The 21001-nt window shown below is 41.2% G+C and overlaps 1 protein-coding gene across 1 annotated transcript in view; it reads right to left on the bottom strand.

The window, feature by feature from the left end:
- The window catches only part of AGK (acylglycerol kinase), a 73567-nt gene that overhangs the window by 26196 nt on the left and 26370 nt on the right, over positions 1-21001 (bottom strand). Inside the window, exons 3-8 of the mRNA XM_090287596.1 lie at positions 20149-20188; positions 17394-17473; positions 10502-10577; positions 5120-5212; positions 3511-3543; positions 1914-2008 (exon numbers count right to left, since the gene is read on the bottom strand). Of these exons, the coding sequence (XP_090143722.1) occupies positions 1914-2008; positions 3511-3543; positions 5120-5212; positions 10502-10577; positions 17394-17473; positions 20149-20188 (417 nt within the window). The remainder of the gene's footprint in view (positions 1-1913; positions 2009-3510; positions 3544-5119; positions 5213-10501; positions 10578-17393; positions 17474-20148; positions 20189-21001) is intronic.

The following is a 21001-nucleotide window of genomic DNA, read 5'->3' as shown; positions in this document are numbered from 1 at the left end:
AATATGTTCACTGTGAAGGAAGCTGTTAGAAAGGGTTCTGAAGCTCTGTACTCACTCTGAGGAGTAGCAAGCACATTGAGAGGCTTAGGAAGTGCTTTTGAGAGATAGATCTTAAGAACAAACGTTGCCACTAAACAAAGCTTTTTCATATTAATTTTTCCCCAAAATTGTTTTGCAGAAGACAGCTAAAATGCAACCTTAAATTTATCTTTCTCCAGCAATAACTACAAGCTCTAAATAAATCAGCATTATAGCACATAACAGCTATTTTTAAATCATCATTTACCTGCAACACTGCAGATTTCTTTTTCTTTCTCACTAATCATGGAACAACAAACCTTGACAGCAGTACAGAAAGCAAAGCCTTGTTCTTTGCAGTAGCCTCGGGCATCTGCCATGTTAAGGGGTCTGCACAATTCTGAACCCAGGGCACACTGACTTAATTACCTAAGAGCCCTGGGGCGTGCTCTAAATTAAGTTTTCTAAATCTTTAAATTAGAAATGGAAGCAGCAACAATTAGCTTAACTTCAGAGGAAAATTAGCTTCGCCCAAACCGAAGGCCATGAAGACCTTGGGTGGCCACACTGAGCATGTGCGGGCTTTTGGACAGGCCAGGGGTTCTCCAAGGAACATGGTCTACCCACCTCTGGGAATGTTGGCTAAGTAGTTCAAATATCTGTGTTGATATAAAGGGAAAGACTATCTCTCTAAAGTAACCAAGGCCCAAACCAGATAGGATTTACCTTAGATAAGCAAAACTGAGTAATTCAGGGTCATGTCTACTATCCCCTAGAAATTCTAAACTGGGGACAAAACGTTTGGCATGAAGAAATGGGCCTCAGGATGGCTGGCGAAGAGCTACGCCCTCCCTACTGGGTCAAGGCTTGAAGCATGAGAAACATTTCAATGAAGGTCTGGTATACAACTATGTTTATGCCCAGTGTTTGATATACAGACCCAGGCTTTTATTTAAAAAAAAAAAAAGGAATTGTTAAAATATATAAGATGACTCCTAAAATTACAACAATAAAAATAAATCCACAAAACCAGCCTAAACAAAACCCCAAAGAAGGGAAAAAAAAAAACTGAAAGAAGAAAATCACCTGAGTCTTATTATTGTTATTGATTCTAGAAGGTTATAACCAGAACTACAATAAGATTTTAATTAATTCATTCAACAAATATTATTCTAGTGACACCTCCCCCCCAAAGGTGTCATAAAGTTTTCATTAAAGATCAGGCAACTGACAGTGAGCCTGGGAACAATTTGCTCAGGATTGTATTATTCATCACTGCCAAACTCAAGACTCAGATTCAAGATTCCTGCGTACTCGAGAGTCAAGAGCTTTGTGCGCACTCTGCTTTGGACAGAGATGAACGACCGTACCAGCAACCCGCCCGACCCCGGAGAGCACTGCAGGGCTGCGGAGGTCCCCCTGCTGCTCCCGCCACACGCCTTCTCTGCAGGCCTTCCCAAAGGGACGTGACAGCCCCTTATATTATCAAGATACTGAAGCCAAGGTTTCTGGTTCGGTTTTCATGGGGACTTGCTATTTGCCATTGTGTATATTTAAAGCAGGCAAATGATGAGTGCTGATCTGTTTTTCACTCGAGAATCTCAGAACTTAAAAGTGTGGAAACAGTTCAGGGAGCGCATCTCTGTCACTGACCAAAGGCCATCAGTGTTCACCGCCCTACCCGGCCTGGCGACCTGAGACTAGATCACGAGGGCCGCGCCCCCAACCAGGGGAACCCCCAGTGACCGGGACGGTTACTCTCTGACCTAGGTCCTCTCCGTGATTGCAGGTCTCAGGCTATCAGAACTCAAACCAAGCACCACGGCCCACGTGTGAACCGTCCACTCCCAGGCTCACTCAGCCACAAACGCGACCGCCCCCCAGTGACGACCTACTGGACTTTGTTTCCACTTTCGGCAAAGAGGGTCTGACTCAAACTACTGGTCTGTCCCAGTGGGATGAAGCCGATGGGAATCTTACTGAAGGTGGCCTGGGAAGAAAAAAGAAGAGGAAATTTTTATTGGGAGGGTCAGAAAATCAGGCTGAACCGAGAGGCACAGACGTGTTGACTATGACAAGTAACTGCAAGTGACCCCGGACCCACCTCCCTGTCTCCCTTCCCAGCCAGCAAGCCATACTAAGCAAGCAGTTTCTAAAATGAGACGGTCCATGAAAACAACATGACTTTGAATTTGAGAGAAATACAGTAGTCCCTCTCCATTTCATGGTTCACTTATCACGGCCTCACTGTATCGCGGGATTTTTTAAATATTAATTATTTATCGCGGATTTTTCGCTATATCGTGGGATTTTGTGGTACTGTATACGTATGTTGTTAAAGTTACGTAGGTTTAAAAGTGTAGAATAAATTTAAGGTTCCTACTTCACGGGGGAGTCTGGAACATAATACCTGCGATAAGTGAGGGAAGACTGTATTTTGGTACTCATTAGTAACAACTGGTTGGAAAAAAATTGGTTAAAAAAAATGAGGGTCTTAAAGATATTAGACAAATGCACAGCTGTGACAGACTGTATTATGCTGTGACACCATTTGAAGAGGCTGCAGATAAAATTCAACTACAAAGATGTAACCTAGGCCCAGTAACTGATGACAGGTGAGAGCGCTTTAATAACTGTTTCAAATACAGAGAAGACAAAGAGAATAAGCGAGTCTGAGGAGAAGAAGAAGTTAACGACACAGCCATCGATTTAATTATGTGCCACAAAAAGAGACACTGTAAGGTCCCTAAAGACTATTTTGAAGACAATCTACTATTATTACCAAAGGGACCAGGAAGGGTCCCCTTTCTTGTTGGTATTTGCAAAATATTTTAAACTATTATAGAAAAATATTTAAAATAATGTCACAAACACTCATACATCCATGACTCGCATTTAACAAATGTTCTGCCATATTTGCTTCAGACGGCTTAAGAAATAAAAGGATACAGATACAACTAAAGTCACCTCTCCCCCTCTGCCGGGGAAGCCACTACCCTGCGGCTGTGTGATGCCTCTCCGTCCCATGTTTGACCATGCACAGCATCCCTTCACAGGATAACTGTTTTCTAAACTTTAACACTTTGCAGAAATGCATAGCACACTTTGGCAACCTGCCTTTTTCACTTAATACTTTTTAGATTTCACCACGTAAATATTTATAAATGTAGCTCATTCATTTTAACCTCCGTATGGCTTCCAGTAAATGAATATGCCATGATTTATGTATAAAGAAATCCCTTGAAAAAAGATTGTAGAGAAAAATTGCATATTTTAAACAACTCTTGGTAGAAGCTCTTGGGTACTCTGGATTCCCCAGGCAGAAGAGGCAGCCACAGGTCCAGACAGTGTCCCAGGACCCAGGCAGCCATGCTCGTCGTCCTAAAGTCCACGGCCACCAACCTGTGTCCACCTTGAAACAGAAGGTGGGCAAAAAGGGAAAAGAAGGAAGTAAAGAGAGAAAGAACAGAAATGCAAAGCTTAAAAGCTTACCTCATCTGCTCTTCGAAGAACTCCAGTAATAACCTGCAAATGTTAAAAAGTACATAAACAATGTGTATTTTCTTTATCATAAAAGAACTGGATTAAATTTTCATGGACCACCAACTTGTTCATGTTTTTGTCCTAGAAGCCATGTGAAAAGATGCACTGGCCCTTGACACACATAATAGTCTCCAGTAGGGTCAGAGCTAAATGGAATTTTATTCTTGACCTAAGGCCCATAGGACAATAAAGACTAAGATAAAATAATTCTAAAATCACCACATTATAGTAGCAAAATTATGTTTTAAGTCCTAGAAGATGGTATAAATGTGCTGCTCACGTCAGTTATACAAAAGACCTAGTTTGCTACAATAAAGTGCACAGAGAGGAAAAAAATAACCCTTGGCTACACTCAGAGAAGACTGTTGCTTATTGATGCTTACAGAGATGAGAGGGTAGAAGTCCCTCTATTAAAAGATACATCTTATTTGAATTTTTATATTTAAGATGTGGTACATATGCCCTGTAAAAACTGAAAAATACCTGAAGAAAAAGTAACTTATAAACTTATAAACCCACCATACAGAATAACCATCCCTAATCAGTTGTTTATATTTTGGTGCATTTCCCTCTAACTCCTTTTCCATCAGGGCACATTTTTATGACCGGATTATACCAGATACACAATTTGGAATCTTTCTTAAGAAGATTCTGTAAAGCAGAGGCTGATGCCAATCTTCTCCCTTCATCTCCCGGCTCACTGCCTTGGAGGATTAAATGGGGCTGTCAGGAGGTCTACTTCATTCTTTGTTGACATGCTATCAGTCTTCTTCACACTTCATTAAAAAACCATTAAAACAATTACAAGATCATCAGCACAGCCTTTTTCGAAGCAGCTTATTAAGGCTCACGGAATTGCTAAACCCAACAAGACACAGAACAGCACCCTGTCTGCGGGCGACCTGCTCATTCCTGATTCCTGGTTCCTGAACACCAATGACACCACAGATGAAGGCAAGAGACGATGGGAATGAGGCGCGGGTGTGAACCGTGGCCCCAGGTCACACCCCGAGCAGAGGGCTGCCTGCGCCAGGCTGGGCCCCTCGGGGGTCTCCAGTACACAGTGGAGGTTCCAGTCTACTGCTCAGAAAAGAGCCCCTCAAGGCGATACGCTCACAGCCCTTTCTGGGCCCAAGGGAGCACTAAGGATGTGGGAATTGAGAACAAAGGTGGAGGCAGCCATCTGAACACAGCGATCACAAAACGTGTGACAGAAATGGAGGATGAGCAGATGCCTCTTTTTAAAGGAAACTTCCCTTGTTTACTGCATAAGAAACATTCCTCGTAACTGAAACTCTGATTCCCATAAGAGTCTTCAAAATATGAAAAGCTTATGGCACCCACCACCTGTTTGTCTTCTGTTGTATATTTTATCAGACTTAAAAAAAAACAGCACATGAGAAAAACATTAACACTATACTTGTCTCAGAAACAATCCTAAAATATGGGCCATGAAGAAATAATTTTCTTAAATGATACCCACTGTGGGCCACTGCTCGACAATCAACGTCTGTCTCCCGCACCTTCAAAGGGGTTTCACACAGGGACATGGCCGTACCTCCTGCAGCGTCCCGTCTCCTCCGGCCACAATGATCACGTCCGTGTTTTCCATCAGCTCCAGCAGCTTCTTGGCTTGACCCTCATAATCTGTCTGAAATACAAAGGGGAGCCTTTGGTAAAGTTATCATCCTGGGGCCACCGGTGAAATGTTTAAAAATATAGGTTATTTTCTGTAAAGTTTTACACCAAGTCTTTTCTTAAATTCCATATAACTGATAGACAGGAACCACTGAACAGTTAACAGAGCAACTACATATAGTTTTTAGAGTTTTGTACTTTCGGAGCCGGAAGGGACCGCAGAAACCGCCCTGTCAGCTCCTTCCTTTGACCTGTCTGTTACACAGTGAGCTCACCCAGGGCCCATCCCCAGGCCAGTGCAGACGCCATGACCTCACTCACCAGCGCCTTTCCTCCGAAAGCAGGAAGCCAAGTGTAGATGCAAACGAGGAGGAGCAATGGAATGGAAAGAGCACAGAGTGGGGAGTCCAAGAGACGGAGATTAAGTCTCAACTCTGCTACTTTTTTAGTGGAGTGGCCTTAAACTCTCAGGAACCTAGTTTTCTTATCAACAAAATTATGTGTGTTAGGGGAGGGGATAATCATGGCTTGCCCACAATACTGTTGTAACGCAGTACGGAAAGGAACTAGCAAGGTAACTGTTCATACTCAGTACTGTACTGAATCAAAGGATGGTACATAGAAGTATTGTACATAAAGTACAGGTATGATTCACATTAGTCAAAACATACCTAGGTATCACCATTTTTATTGATATTTCATCTCAGACGTATATGTAAACGAAATGAGCCATCTAAGCAACCGCCTCTAAAACCAAACACTGCATTTTAATAGACCTAACGTGACTAATGCTAAAATAAGGAAATACTCCCTCCAGTTGACACTATACTAGACACACTAAGAGGCAAAAATTAAGGATTGGATTTCAGATTGGCTAAAGCACCTGAGCCAGTAAGTCAGTTAACACAAAGCAAAAAGGAAGTCCCTGAACTAACACCACTTAATTTTATGACCAATGGTCCTACTTTTATTCTAAAAACTGAAATGACTGGCTTTGTATGTTTTCAAATATTTCATTGAAAAAAAAAATCAAATCCTAATTAAAAGAACGGCTTGTGGATCAGCACAGGATCGCTAAGAACGAAGCATCTCAGACTTCCCCTCACCTCTGACAGATGACGAGATCAGTGGGTCTGGGAAACTAGGCAGACATCGTAACTGGTTTTCAGCAAGGCACCTGCCAGGCTGTTTGAGAACATCCTTGGGGACAAGGTGGGAAGACGCAGACACAGTATGCTCGAGTACAAACACACTAGTTACCAATTAAGTGAATGTCTAGGCTCAAAGCGAGATGCTCAAGGAAGTGACATCAGCGTGTAGGCAGGTGCTCAGTGACATCCTATACATTGCTGGATCCACATGGAGATAAAAGGTAGCTTACTGCAGACAGCATCAGTACAAAGCGATAATCTTGCCCCTCCTTCCTTCTCCATCCTCGTCCTCTCTCCAGTCTCCCCTAGCTCCTTCCACGCCGACCGCACGGGCCCCATACTCTCCCGCAAACACCCAAGTGCACTCCCGCCCGGCCCGTGCCGTGTGTTTGGCCCGGGTTCTCCCGCCCTTGGAGCGGCCGCATCACCCCTTCAGTTCCTTCAGGCCTCCGTTCCCAGGTCATCTTATCAGACCGCTGCCCTTGGCTTTCTGAACTAAACTACCCCTGCCGTTCTTTTCGGCCCTTTCTCCCTGCTTGATTTTCCTCCTCGGCAGTCATCACCATTGGACAAACCATGTGTTTTATGTGTGTGTTTCTTTTCTGCTCCCCTTCCTTTCACGCTTTAGCTGTCAGAGGAGAGATGGGAAAAGCTTATTTTGTTCTGATAGTATCCCCAATTCCTAGACAGGGCTTACCTCACAGAAGGCACTCAATAAGTATTTGCAAAAAACTCAATAAATGTGAATAAGTACATGAAGGAAAGAATCAAAATGCAAAAAGGTCTCTGCAGATTTAACAGACCTTCATCTGAAAGGTTACATCTACAGGGATAACACATTTGAGGTTCTGTCTGTCTTAAGATGAAAATTCCAAATGCACCAAAAGAGGAAGGATTAAAAAAGTGCCGTAATGATGCAAAAATATGCATCAACACACTAACCTTACACCTTTCACAAAATCAACTTGCAGTGGGTCAAATTTAAAATTAAAATACTACAAAGCTTCTAGCAAATAACAGAAGGGGATCTAGACCCTGGGTTTGGTAATGAGTTTTTAGTTTTTCAACCAAAAGCAAGATCCATGGGAGAAAAATTGATAAGTTGGACTTCCTTAAAATTAAAAACTTCCGCTCTGTGAAAAACACTATTAAGACAATTAAGGAACAGCTTTCAAAGACAGTACAAGGGAAAATATTTGCAAAACACGTATCTGATAAAGGATACAAAGAACTCTAGAACTCAACAATAACAAACAAGAAATAACCTAATTAAAAGAGCAAAGATCTGAACAAACTCCCCCCCAAAGAAGATGTACAGATGGAAAATATGCAGCTGAAAAGACGGTCAATGCTGTATGTCATCAGAGAGCTGGAAATAACCCTACTCTAGCCCTCCCCTATATATACCCCCTAGAATGGCTAAAACCCCAAACACGGACGCCACCAAATGCTGACATGGATGTGGAGCAATCGGAAATTTCACTCATTGCTGGTGGGAATGTAAAATGGTACAGCCACTTTGAAAGGCAGTTTGGCAGTTTTTTGTTTTTTTAAAAAATTTTATAAGAGTTTATTGAGTCAAACTGATGACATGCTGGGAAGCAAGATCTCAAATGCAACCTGGCAGTTTCTTACAAAGCTAAGCATCCTCAATTGCACTCTTAGGTATTTATCTGAATGAGCTGAAAAATTCTCTCCACATAAAAACCTGCACACGAATATTCATAGCAGCTTTATTCATAACTGTCAAAATTGGGAGCAACCAAGATGTCCATCAGCAGGTAAGAAGACATACCATGGAATATTACTCAGTGAGAAAAACAATGAGCTAACAAGCCATGAAAAGACGCGCCCCTGAGGAGCCCAGGCGAGACCAGCAGAGCAGCTCTGAACACAGATGCTGAGTGAGCAACAGACTCAGGAGCAGAAAACCGTTATCGAGGCAGGTTGTAACCCAGCAGTCGGTAACTAGTATAGAAATAAATCTAAATGTATCAACAATTATAATAAGGTTAATGGATTGAGTGTCCAGTCAAAAGACAAAATAAAAAAGGATTGTTTTTTAAAATATCCTGTTTTCACACCTTTACAAATGATGCATCTAAAAAAAAAAAAAATTACAAAAGGCTGAAAGTAAAAAAGATGTAGAAATTACACTGAGCAAAAAGCAACCAAAGTAAGCTGGTACAGTTACTAGTAATAACAGGGATGACTATGGACTCTGGCAAAATGCAGAATTAGTGCTAAGAGTGTTACTCAATGGCCGGGTCAAAATGCAAGAAAAACAATTTGAAACTTGAGGGTATCTACTAACGGTTTCAAAATAGCAAAAGCAAAAACGGACAGAACTATGTAGAGAAAGAGACAAATCCGCAATTATAGTCGGGGATTCCTAACACCTCTCTCTCTGAACAACCCATAGTTAAAACAGAGAAAAGAGCAGTAAGGACACTGATTTGAGCCACACAACAGATTTGACTTAAAGGACATATCCAGAAGATGATCTCCAAAAACCGACGCAAATGCTTTTTAGGCATATATGAGGCATTTATGAAAATAAACCACATGACAGCCCATAACAAGTCTCAACAGATTTTAAAATACTGGAGTTATATAGACTTCACTGTTTGATCAAAACACAATAAAATCAGAAATCATTAACATAAAGATTTGGAAAAAGTTTAAACTTGGAAATTTTAAAACATACCTACATAACTCATAGGTCAAATAAAAATCATGATGAAAATTTAAAAATACTTGGAAATGAAAATATTATTCATCTAATCTTCGAGAATGCAGCTGAAGAAGTAAAATGTATAGTTTTAAATGCATATAGCAGGAAAGAAGGGTGAAAATTAATGAGGCAGGCATCCACATTAAAATGTCAGAAAAGGATAGCAGAAAAAAAAAAATCCAAAGAAAGTAGAATAAAGGAAACAACAGACAAAAACCAGAAATTAATGGAACAAACGTGAGAGAGGATCAGCAAGCTGAAAGTCGGTTTTGGCAAGGACTAATTAAATTGATGCACCTCTTACAAGACTATTGAGAAAAAAAAAAATGAGGGGACAAATAAACTATATTAAGCATGAAAATGAGATGTTACAGAAACCTAAAAGGTAAAAAGAGGATATTATAAACAATTAATTTGAAAACGTTAATGCAATGAACAAACTCCTTGCAAAATTTACCTTACCAAATTAATTCAAGAAGAAATAGAACTTGAGTACTTCTAGAGCCAGTAAAAGAGATTTAATACATATTTTAAAAATCCCTCAAAGAAAGCTCCAGGCCCAGATGGTTTTACTTGGGAGTTCAACCAAACATTCCAGGAACAAATGTTATTAGTCTGAAGTAGCCGTTCTGTGACCTCTAACACGCAGAGTCTATAATATGCACTACGGGTACTTAAATAAATGTTCGTGTCCCCCCTTCGTCCATCCTGGAGGCAGAGAGCTGAAACACTAAGCCTCAGACAAGCTGGAGAAGAGAATTCAACACTGCTCGGTAGGCTGGGCTAAATGACCTTGTAATCTCGATGTTTTAATGGAAGTGTGTAATGTTAAAAATAGGTTAACCGTAGACATACAAACACGGTAACAGTGATAGTCATCAAGTATGCACACTTATGTACACATCACATGCACAGCACTTACAAGTCAACCAAGTGGAGTCTTGAAGCATCTTCTGAGATAACACAATTTCCTTTCACCTTTTCTGCTTACCTAAAGCTTGCAAATTCTGAAGCTTTACCATTTAAAATTCCTCACCAGAGATAATTCCTCACCAGAGAAAAAATGTTCACTGGTCTGCAGAACTAGCAAGAGATTAGTTACTCAAACTTGCAGGTTAAAAAAAAAAAAAAATGTTCTTACAGCTATGACAATTTTCATCTTTCAAGAGACAATTCCACATCCTATCTTCACATGAAAGGAATCAGGTTTATGCCTCCATCTAATCCTATTCGAAGAATGAAAAGCTGACAATGCTTTAAAAAAACAAAATTGCTTTCGTGATCAGAACAAGTGCACAACATTGATTTCTCTGGTCTTGTCTTAAGTGATAAGTGATTTCTGCAAACGGATCAAGAGAAGAGGCTCCATTATAAGCAGCAGTAGCTGGGATAAGATCAACACTGCAGCAGTTCTCACCTTAACGACAGTCACATCCATGCCAGATAAGTGTAAAATCGGGGCAGCATTTTTTTCAAATAGAGTCCTTGCTTTGCTGTAGACAAAGGAAAAAATAGAAATACTTTAACATGAGTTCTCAGGAGGAGAACAAAAAGCCCAACCACCTTCTGTAGTGTAGAACAAGAAACAGACTAAGGAACACAGGTTCCCTTTATTAGTTCAAGTACAGGAAGTTTAATGATGAGAAATGAGTTTCTTTGGATGGAAACACTGACTCCCTCACTCGGGGGCCTCCAGGAATTTACCCTTCGTCTGATACAATAAGCTTTAATCCATTTGGGATGCTTCAGTTCACGTCCAGCTCCTAAGGAAAAATGAACACCGGATATGGCTCCACTCAGACAACAATGTTTGATTCAGTCAACAAGGCTTTATTGAGCACCTACTATGTGCTAGACAGGTGCAGGAGCTGGAGGTACCACATGACAAAGCAGATAAAAAAAAAATACTTGTAATTTAAGTATAATGTGTTACGTCTTTAAGGAACCTATTTGTATTCCTGTGGCGAAAGGAGAGAATGTATTTACTGTGACATTTTTCATACGGTCCCGGGGAACAGACTGAGCCAAACAGAATATTGCTTAACTCTTACACAGTGAATACGACCTTTGGGGGAGAAACACATCATTTGTAACAATTTCAAATACTATCTTTGTTTCTTCAGTGTTAAGCCTGCAGTAAAATCCCTGGAGAAAGAGCAACATTCTTTTCCATGAGGGCCAAATTTCTGCCGGGATAGAGGAAAGTTAGAAATTAGCTCTAGGATACTCGGCAGCGTGCGCAGGACTCCCCAAGCAGGGCCCTGCCCCAGCACAGTGTGCACACCTCTGTTAGGCACTCTCACATTGATTGCATGATGATGAGGGATTTGCAAGACAGTCTTCGCACCAGACCTGAAGCCTTGCAGAGACGGACACCAAATCTGCCCGAGTGCCCTGGCCTCTGGGAATACGTCTGGCACAGATCAACATACTTATTAAGAATCTAACGAATTAATGTACAAATGAATGAATGACTAGACCCACCCTAAATGTGGGCCTGTACATTCTGAGGGGAAGTGACATGACTGCGATGTCTCATAACACAAGAAACAGGCCCCGGCGGGTGCGGCTCAGGGCACTGAGTGCCGGCCTGCAAACCGGAAGGTCGCAGGTCTGGTTCCTGGTCCGGGCGGTTGCGGGCTAGGTCCCCACTTGGGGGCATGCAAGAGGCAACCAATCTGCTATGTTTCTCTCCTTTTCTCCCTCCCTTCCCCTCTTTCTATAAGTAAATAAATATTTTTAAAAGAGAGGAAAACAGTTAGAAAGCCCTTAGAAGAGTTTGTGTGTTTTAAAAGTATCATACACATCATTCTGACAGTGACTCTTGCCCACTTCAGGAGAGGATTCAAAAAAAGCCTAGGAATCAAGGCACGCAGACGTTGCAAAAGGTCCCCAAAGGTGTGGTCTCAAAGCTGAATAAGTGTGAAACACACCAATTAGTTGACCTGTCTTTGACCCAAATACTTTCAATAATCATATCAGAAACAAACTAGTACTTCTGAAATAGTCAACTAGCCAAAGAGCTAACTGCTACATCCACATTTACTCAGTTCTCTTTCAAAAAGTATTTTTTTAACCAGTGATGTATGCTTTGACTTTGAGAATGCTTCATACTAGAAAGATGCAAAGTCAGCCCATGAGGAACACATACACACCACATTCTCTACACTGCAGACAATAAGCACCAACGGCAGACAAAACAGAACATTTCTTATTATCAATTGAAGTGGAAATTGAGAAGCTTGGATAAATGTTCACAAGAACCATTAAAGAGAACATCTCAAGCCAGGGGCCTAACTGAGCAGGTAAAAGCAAATTAAACAGATACCTCCTACTTTTTCCATTGCTCTGAACGCTTGTCCTGCCCAGCTCACCATGCCTGGGGCTTAACCCAGCAATATCAGGCTGCGGGAGTGATGCTACAAACGCTTCTCCTTCCTGGATGCTCTCATTACTAGCAGTTGGACGTGGACTGGATCTATCTCTGAGAAGCGAAACTCTGAAGAAGTCTCAATCGGCTACATTAATCACTTACAGAAATCTGTAAGCCCCTTTAAGTTAGCTTAAGAAATAAGTAAGACTTGTCAAGCGTCAGCCTGCAAACCAAGTATCACTGGTTCGACTCCCAGTCAGGGCACATGACTAGGTTGCACGTCAGGTCCCCAATTTGGGGCACAGGTGAGAGGCAACCACACAGTGACGTTTCTCTCCCTCTCTTTCTCCTTTCCCCTCTCTCTACAAATAAATAAACAAACAAACAAATAAATTATTTTAAAAAAAATAAATTAAGAAATAAGACTTGAGCATTCGGGCCTTTATGTGATGCCATGGGCACAGAAAACTTCTACAAGCAACGATGCTTTCTTCCCTTCTAATGTTCCACCTAAAAGATTGAAACACAGGTGTCCCCAGTAAGAAATGCATCATTTATTATATAATCAAGGGTGAGAGAGCGCTGGAAATTAAAACTTTATACGCCTGTAGCAAGTTCCAGGTTTATGTACACTCACAAAAATAATTACTCCTTAATGTATTATTTAATTTATTTTATTTTTTAAAAGGTGTTATTCATTCATTTTTAGAGTGAAGGGAAGGGAGAGAGAACGAGAGGGAGAGAAACATTGGTGTTCGAGAGAAACGTCTATCAGTTGCCTCTCGCACGCCCCCAGCTGGGGACCTGGCCTGCAACCCAGGCATGTGCCCTGCCTGGGAATCAAATCAGTGACCCTTTGGTTCACAGGCCGGCACTCAGTCCACTGAGCCACACCAGCCAGGGCATAATGTATTATTTATTAATGCTGAATATAATATATATATAATATAATTATATTATTTTGTAAAGCCCGTATGTAGTTTTAAACCAGAACTACATACTGATATAGCTACACAATACATTATAAATTATGTGTCACGACAGAGTTAACATGAGAAAACCAGTGCAATTAAATACTGAAAGCTTTAGAAAGAGATGCTGGAGAGCTTCAGAGTGGCTGCTTCCTAGAACCATGCAGGGAGTCACCTTGATAAAGGGGACAATGTCTTCAAGAAGGAAAGCCTTCCCTTAGCCTCACTTGTAGATAAAGATAGTATACTTTTAAGCAAGAACCTATCTTTAAAAATGCAAGTACATTTACGTGTAAAAATGTAAACAAATCTAAAAAATAGTCTTTAAAAATGGATCTCTTAGAAGTAGAAGCTCAAAACAGCTGATTATAGCCCAAACAAACCACCATACATTTTCTTCATCAGAATCAACAAGTTGCTAAATTCCTAGTTTTCCAAGGAACAGGACCTAGAACAGTTCGAGTAGCAGCAGGAAAGGTACAAACACGTCTGGGAAGGGTGGGAGAGCGCAGTAGATGATGTTGTGAACTTGGCCTACAAGTGAATAATAACAATAACAGCAGCTTCTATTTCTTTTATCCCATGCTTACTAAGAAATGGAAATATGCCAAACACTTCAAAGGGACTATCTCATTTAACCCTAAAGGCACCTATTATATAGGCAATTTTGTAAGGTTATGCGCTATTACTTCTTCCATTTTACAAATGAGTAAACAGAACATTTACGTTAAGTAGCTCCGGCAATATCACAGAGCATTAAAGAGTTTACAGACCTGATCATTCAAACCCTGAAGCCCACGGAGTTCTGTGCTACCTTCAGCCACTGGCCACCACTGGAGTTATCTGGGGTGTTTTGATTGTACTGTGTTAGGTTTGATAGTTGGCATTATGTAGTAATGATGCTAAACAAGAATGATCAATAGGCATTATGACTGGTGTGCTTTTAGGGGGAGGAAGTGGCTTTAACAAAGCCAGGCAAATAGGATCAATTAGGCAGAATAAAGGCGTCAATTTAAAGATTCTGTAGGTAAATATCTTAAACTGTTGAATTAAAAAGAAATAAGGCATGACCTGTCCTTACATCTGTGAAGCCACACTCCGTCCCAAGAAATTACAAAAGAAACTTATTTCGGAAGCTGAAAGCCTTTCCTCTAAGATCTGGAACAACACAAGGATGACCATTATCAACACTTCTGTTGGAAAAAGCATTGAAGTTCTAGCCACAGGAGTCAGATAAGACAAAGAAAGAAGGGGCATCCAAAATGGACACAAAGAAGGAAAACTCTCATCATTCACAGATGACACGATACTATCTATACTTGTAGAAAACCCTAAAGACTCACCCAAAAACTGTTAGAACTAATAAATGGCTTTAGTAAAATTGTAGGATATAGAATCAATATATAGAAATCTATTGCATTTCTGCATGCCAGTAGTGAATGATAAGAAAAAATTAAAATAAAATCCCATTTACAATTACATCAAGAAGTATAAAATACTTAGGAATAGATCTGACCAAAAAAGTTAAAGACCTGTACTCTAAAAACTGTAAGACACTGGAGAAAGAAATTAAACAAGATACAAATAAATGGAAGGATATACCTTGCTCATGAATTGGAAGGATTGATATTGTTAAAATGTCCTTCCTACCTAAAGCAATATACAGATTCAATACAATCCTATTAAAATATCAATAGCATTCTTCTCAGAATTTGAATAACTAATCCTAAAATTTATATGGAAACATAAAAGACCCCATATAGCCAAAGAAATCTTGAGAAAGAACAAAGTGGGAAGTATCATGCTCCCTGATATAAAACTATACTACAAATGTACAATAATCAAAACAGTATGGTACTGGCAGAAAAACAGACACACAGACCAATGGAACAGAATTGAGATCCCAGAAATAAACCCACATATATGGGCAACTAATTTTCAACAAAGGAGCCAAAAACATACAATGAAGAAAGGAAAGCCTGTTCAATAAATAGTGTTGAGAAAATTGTAAGGCCTCATGCAAAGCAATGGAACTAGACTGCTGTGGAATACCATACACAAAATTAACTCAAAATGGATTAAAGACACCTGAAGCAATAAAATACACAGAAGAAAACATAGGTACTAAACTTATGGACCTTAAACTCAGATGGGTTTTTGTGCACTTGACCCCCAAAGACAGGGGAAATAAAAACAAAAATAAATAAATGAGACTATATCAAACTAAAAGCTTTTGCACAGCAAAAGAAACCATGAACAAACAAAAAAGCAACCAACCGAAAGGGAGAAGATAGATGCAAATGATACCTCTGACAAGGATCTAATATTACTATCCAAAATATAAAGAGAACTCATATAACCAAAAAAAAAATTTTTTTTTTGATTAGAAAAGGGAGGAGGACTGAACAGACCCTTTCCACATACAGATGGCCAACAGATACATTTAAAAAATGCTCAACTTCACTAGCTATGAGTGAAATGTAAGTCAAAACCACAATGAGATACCAGCTCACACCTGTTAGAAGAGTTATTATTATCAATAAGAAATAACAGGTGTTGGAGAGGATGCAGACAAAAAAGAACTCATTCACTGCTGTTAGGAATGCAAATTTGTACAACCACCATGGAAAACAGTATGGAGGTTCCTCAAAAAATTAACCACAGGGCTACCATACGGCCCAGCAATCCCTCTTCTGCGTATCTACCTGAAAAAGTTAAAAGCATTTATGCATAAAGACATATGTATCCCTATGTTCACTGCAGTATTATCCACAATAGCCAAGACATGGAAACAACCTACGTGGCCTTCAACAGAGGACTGGATAAAGAAGCTGTGGTACATATGTACAAAGGAATACTACTCAGACATAAAAAATGATGAAATACTGCCATTTTTGACTACACAGATGGATCCTGACATATCATGCTAAGTGAAATAAGTCAGATGCTAAAGGACAAAAACCATGATTTCACTTGTAGGTGGGATATAAAACAGAAATGAACAAACAAAACAAATATACAAATTCACTGACACAGACAACAGTATGGTGGTTACCGAGGGGAAGGGGAGACGGGGAGGATGAAGAGGGGAAAAGGGGGATAGATGGTGGCAGAAGGAGACTGGACTTTGGGTGGTGTGCACACAGTGCAATAGACAGGTGATGTATTATAGACTTATTCACTTGAAACATGTTATTATCCACTGTTACCTAATAAATTTAATTGTTTAAAAAAGTAGAGAGTTCCTTCATACTCCTTGCCCCACTACACCCACAGCCTACCCCACTTTCAACAGCCCACACTAGCGTGGGACATTTGTTACAATAAATGAACAAGGACACATCATCATCATCATCCAAGGTCCCAAGTATTCTGCACACCTTGACTCCCACGATTCCCTCACATGACCCCTCCAGGCCAGCCAGACCAGGTCACTGCCTGTCCTGTGACACAGCAAGAGACATAATTAGTTATTTCTGTCTCTAGGCCCTGTCCCGTGGACCATGTTCTCAGTCAGAAAGACTGAGTGTTCTCCCTCAAACGACCTCCGAGGCCTGGCTCACAAGGCTCACTCCTCCAGGAGCGAATGCTTCTGCCCGTGCCAGGCCCGAGCTCTCGGCCACCTGTGAACACCTTGCAACAGAGGCGGTCTAACGATCTACATCATAGCAGCAGTTCTCCCAAGGGGGCCACTGCCAAGCAGTAAGACTTACTTGCAAGTGTTAATTCTGGAACGATTAATGCACTTCAATTAGACAAGTTTGCTAAGCATCAGTTAGCTTTACAGTTGTACCTCATTAACCGTTATTGCCTCATTATAAATAAATCTTATTGCCAGAAGTGTATTGAACCTAGTCTTCCAATTCCTAACAATCCAACCAGCTGCCTGATACTCTGCGATTCCCCCCCTTATAAAAGCTGAATAGGCCCCAAGTCACCAACCGCATACTTCACAAGCCGCCTACCCTTTGCAAGCCGCGGGGTTGAGGAAGACGGTCGCCTTCTTCACCTGCGCATTGGGAGGGATGAGTTGATTGCCAAATACCTAAAAAGGAAAACAGAAAAGATTTAAGTAAATGGCCTTTTATTCAGTTAGTGATCACATATATTCTTTCATTCCAAAAGAATTTCCTTCCAGAAGATGTAATAGCTACTCTAGGAGGAAAACATGCTCTTTCAGGGTTTCACATTAACACAAACACCATAGGCAACGACACAAAAGTGTCCCATTATTTAATCATTAAAAAAACCTGCTTTACCTCCTAGCGGTAACTCTTGTTTTCTCCATAAGCTATGGCTAGGTTTATCAGAAACACACAAGACAACAGTTTGCCAGAAGGGAATTTTTAATCTATTTGTCTTTAGTTTTCAGAGTGTAATCTTTTTCTACTTCAACTTATTACTAAAGCTTACTTATGAAGAATCTTCGTGTTACCATTTAATCTTCACATCTTTATATATGTATCTAAACTAATACCCTACCTGCCTCTTCTACTTTACTACCTTGAAAGATAACTAAATAGCATCAACCGCAACAGGAAAAGAAATGTAATTAATGTTCACTAAGCCCCTGGTATTTGCCACTTTCACACACATTATTCTTAGTTCTGAGAAACCTAGCAGGTCTTAAACATTCTCCTTTTAATAGATGAGGAAAATAGGATTCAGAAAGATTTGAGTCCAAGTCACGTTGTTCATAAATTACAGCCTAGAATGTGCACCTATCTGAACTCCAAAATCCACACTTTTCCTGCTTTATCGCTCCAAAGAGCAGAGGAAGGACGAGGCAGGATTGAGAAGCACGGAGGTGTAGGGGTGGGGGCTCACGGGGGCTGCTGCCGTTGCGTCCGGGCTGGACCAGAGCCACGGAAAGGACGGAGTGGAAGCAGCACAAGGGGCAAAACTCCGAGGCTGAGACGCCGGGGGAGCAGGTCTGGGTCACGAAGGCAGGACTTAAGTGCAGAGGTACAAAGTGACTATAGGAAAAAATGAAAGTTAACAACAAATTTTTATTAAACAGCTGACTGTAAATCGACCTACTCCCTGAGAGTTCATGGGAGATCCTTTCTCACCTTGTCCATTTCTTGCTTTAAAAAAATAAATGTTTTCTGAATACTTCAGAGAGACATACTGTTTCTTTGTTAAAAGCAAAAAACAAAAAACACCCTGGTACACTCTAATTTCTATCCTGTGTTCACTCTTACTGAATTAGACCTTAACATTTTGCTACCAAACCTCTAAATATTATAATTTGTTCTTGTTCTATCCATACTATTTCTGGAATGTGGCCAGAAATGATATAATTACCAAGTTCTCATGCCTACCCACTTCCAGATCTACAGTTTCAGGTTATTCCTCCGTGTCCTGGTTTCCAGTCTCTAGAGTACTTATTTGCAACTCAAGTTTCAGGTTTACAGCAGGTTAAGGAGTTTATGTAAGACTACAGTGAGCTAAGTTTACATGAGGTTTAAAAAATCATATTCTTCCAAAAATGTAGACTGTTCAGAGAAGGACATAAACAGGAACAGGAACTAGAGTCTAAGAACGGATTTTTACCAGCCAGAAGGGGCTAAGCATGCACTGGGGAGAGAAGAATGAGAACAGTGGGAAGAGGCAAATATATGAAGAGGTGGAAATAAGTCAAGGAGCGCGGTCTCTGAAAAAGTGAGGGGGGATGGAATTCAGAACAGAGGTGGAGGCATCTGTCTCAAGAAAGGGAGGACCCTATGACCCTTCTTCCTTGGAGAGAGAAAGAAAGGGTTCCCCTCCCAAGAAAATTCCCCAGTTGCTAATAGATAATTAACTTGAGGTGGGGATCATCTCAACTTTAATATAAAGTTTGAGTCAATTTCCAAAACAACGTAGAGCCCAATGAGAAAAAACAAGTAATCAAGTTCTGAAAAGAGATTTAGAACAGTTTACAAAAGAGAGGAATTTACTAATAATACCTATTGTCATTGTCATCCCTCAACACATTTCAGGGATAACAGTTATTTGCTCCCCACGTCCCCTACTACATACATCATACCTTTCCCATTTCCTGTTTTTGTTTGGTATTTCTGGAAAAATAAACTTAAATGACATACAACAAGAGGGCAATTCAGTCATGGAAATTCACCTGCAAGTTACAATGTACAAATTTGGAGGGGAGAGAACAAAAAAAAAAAAAATGTGGCCTTGAACTTGAAAGGATTTACAATTCAACTGTAACTAATAAGAGCAAGACACACGAATAGGGAAGGGCACGGTCCTGGGGCTGCATCACAACGCACGGGTATGAGTCAGCTGGGCTAAGAGACGGGCTTTAAAAATATGAACCCACGGTTTTAAGAAGATGGGCCTGTGAGAGGTTACACCTGTTCTGAACTGATATCCTGGGGGCTCTGCGCATCAGGGATGACTCAGGGTTTAGCCTCATCCTCAAGGGCGACAGCGGAGAGGAACGAACTCCCAGAGCTCCAGCCCACGTGCGCTTAGGACTAATCCCGAGGTAAACAAGTCTGAAGAGGTGGGCGTCAGAACCGCTCCTCACCAGACGGTTAACTTCCTCCAGCTGTATTCGGACTTGGCTCTCAGCCTGATTCATCCCCTGATAGTTGGGGAAAAAACGCCCGCACCCCAGGATGGAAGGCCCTGGCAAGTGCCCCAGAACAGCCCCCGTTTTCTGCACAACGGAGATAAGGCGGCTTCAGTTGTCTCGCGGGGAGTGAGTGGCATTACCTGAGCTTCTTGACAGGCTGCTCTCCTTAGCAGGTTATCACTATCAAAGCAAACAGAAGGGAATGCAGGTTAGCTTGAATAAGCAGGTTAAAATCCAAAGAAGCAAGATTTGTTTTTTTAAATATGTACAACTCTTCCCTGTGAAATACCCGAGTGAAAGTTTCTTGAAGACCTATAACAAATTATGAGCATGGCTCAAAAATCCTTTTTCTGACTGAAATACTGTGTTAACGGCTGCCACAGAATGGCAGGCAGAATAACACCCCCTAGAATGTCCACATCCCCATCCCCAGAGCCCGAGAGTCTGCGGCTTCACAGGCGGGAGTAAGCGTGGCTCCTGGAGACGGCAGATTGTGAGCGGCTGTGAAGGGGCCGCATTTAATCACAAGGGTCCTCAGAAGCAGAGAACCGCTCCTGGCTGCGGGGAGGGGCCAATCTGCTTACGGAAGAAAGAATGGTTGGAGGCAGGAAACCCTGCTGGCTTTGAAGATGGAGGTCAGGAGCAGGGGTGGGGCAGGGAGACCTCCTGGAAGCTGGAAAGACCAGGAAGTGGGTCCTTCCCTACAACCTCCAGAAGGAGCGAGGTCCTTGCCGACGTCCGGATTTGAGCCCAGGGAGACCCATGCTGGACTCTACCACACGGAACCGTAAGACAATAAATTTGTGTTGCGCTAAACCCCTAAGTTGCTGATCACCTGCTAGGGCAGCGATAGAAAGGTAATGCTCCTATCCTGCATGTTTCTTACTTACCTAGTACAAATTGCTCAGGTCATTCACTGGAAATAAATTTGATGTTTCGTTGCTTCTGCTGCTGTTTTAGCTAAATCTCTGATTTCTGGCGTCCATGCCAGAC

The sequence above is a fragment of the Furipterus horrens genome, unplaced genomic scaffold (genome assembly GCF_987537825.1).
Source record: "Furipterus horrens unplaced genomic scaffold, mFurHor1.1.pri manual_scaffold_9, whole genome shotgun sequence".
NCBI lineage: Eukaryota > Metazoa > Chordata > Mammalia > Chiroptera > Furipteridae > Furipterus > Furipterus horrens.
The sequence above is the reverse complement of the archived record's forward strand: the minus strand, read 5'-3'. Positions and strand labels throughout refer to the sequence as shown.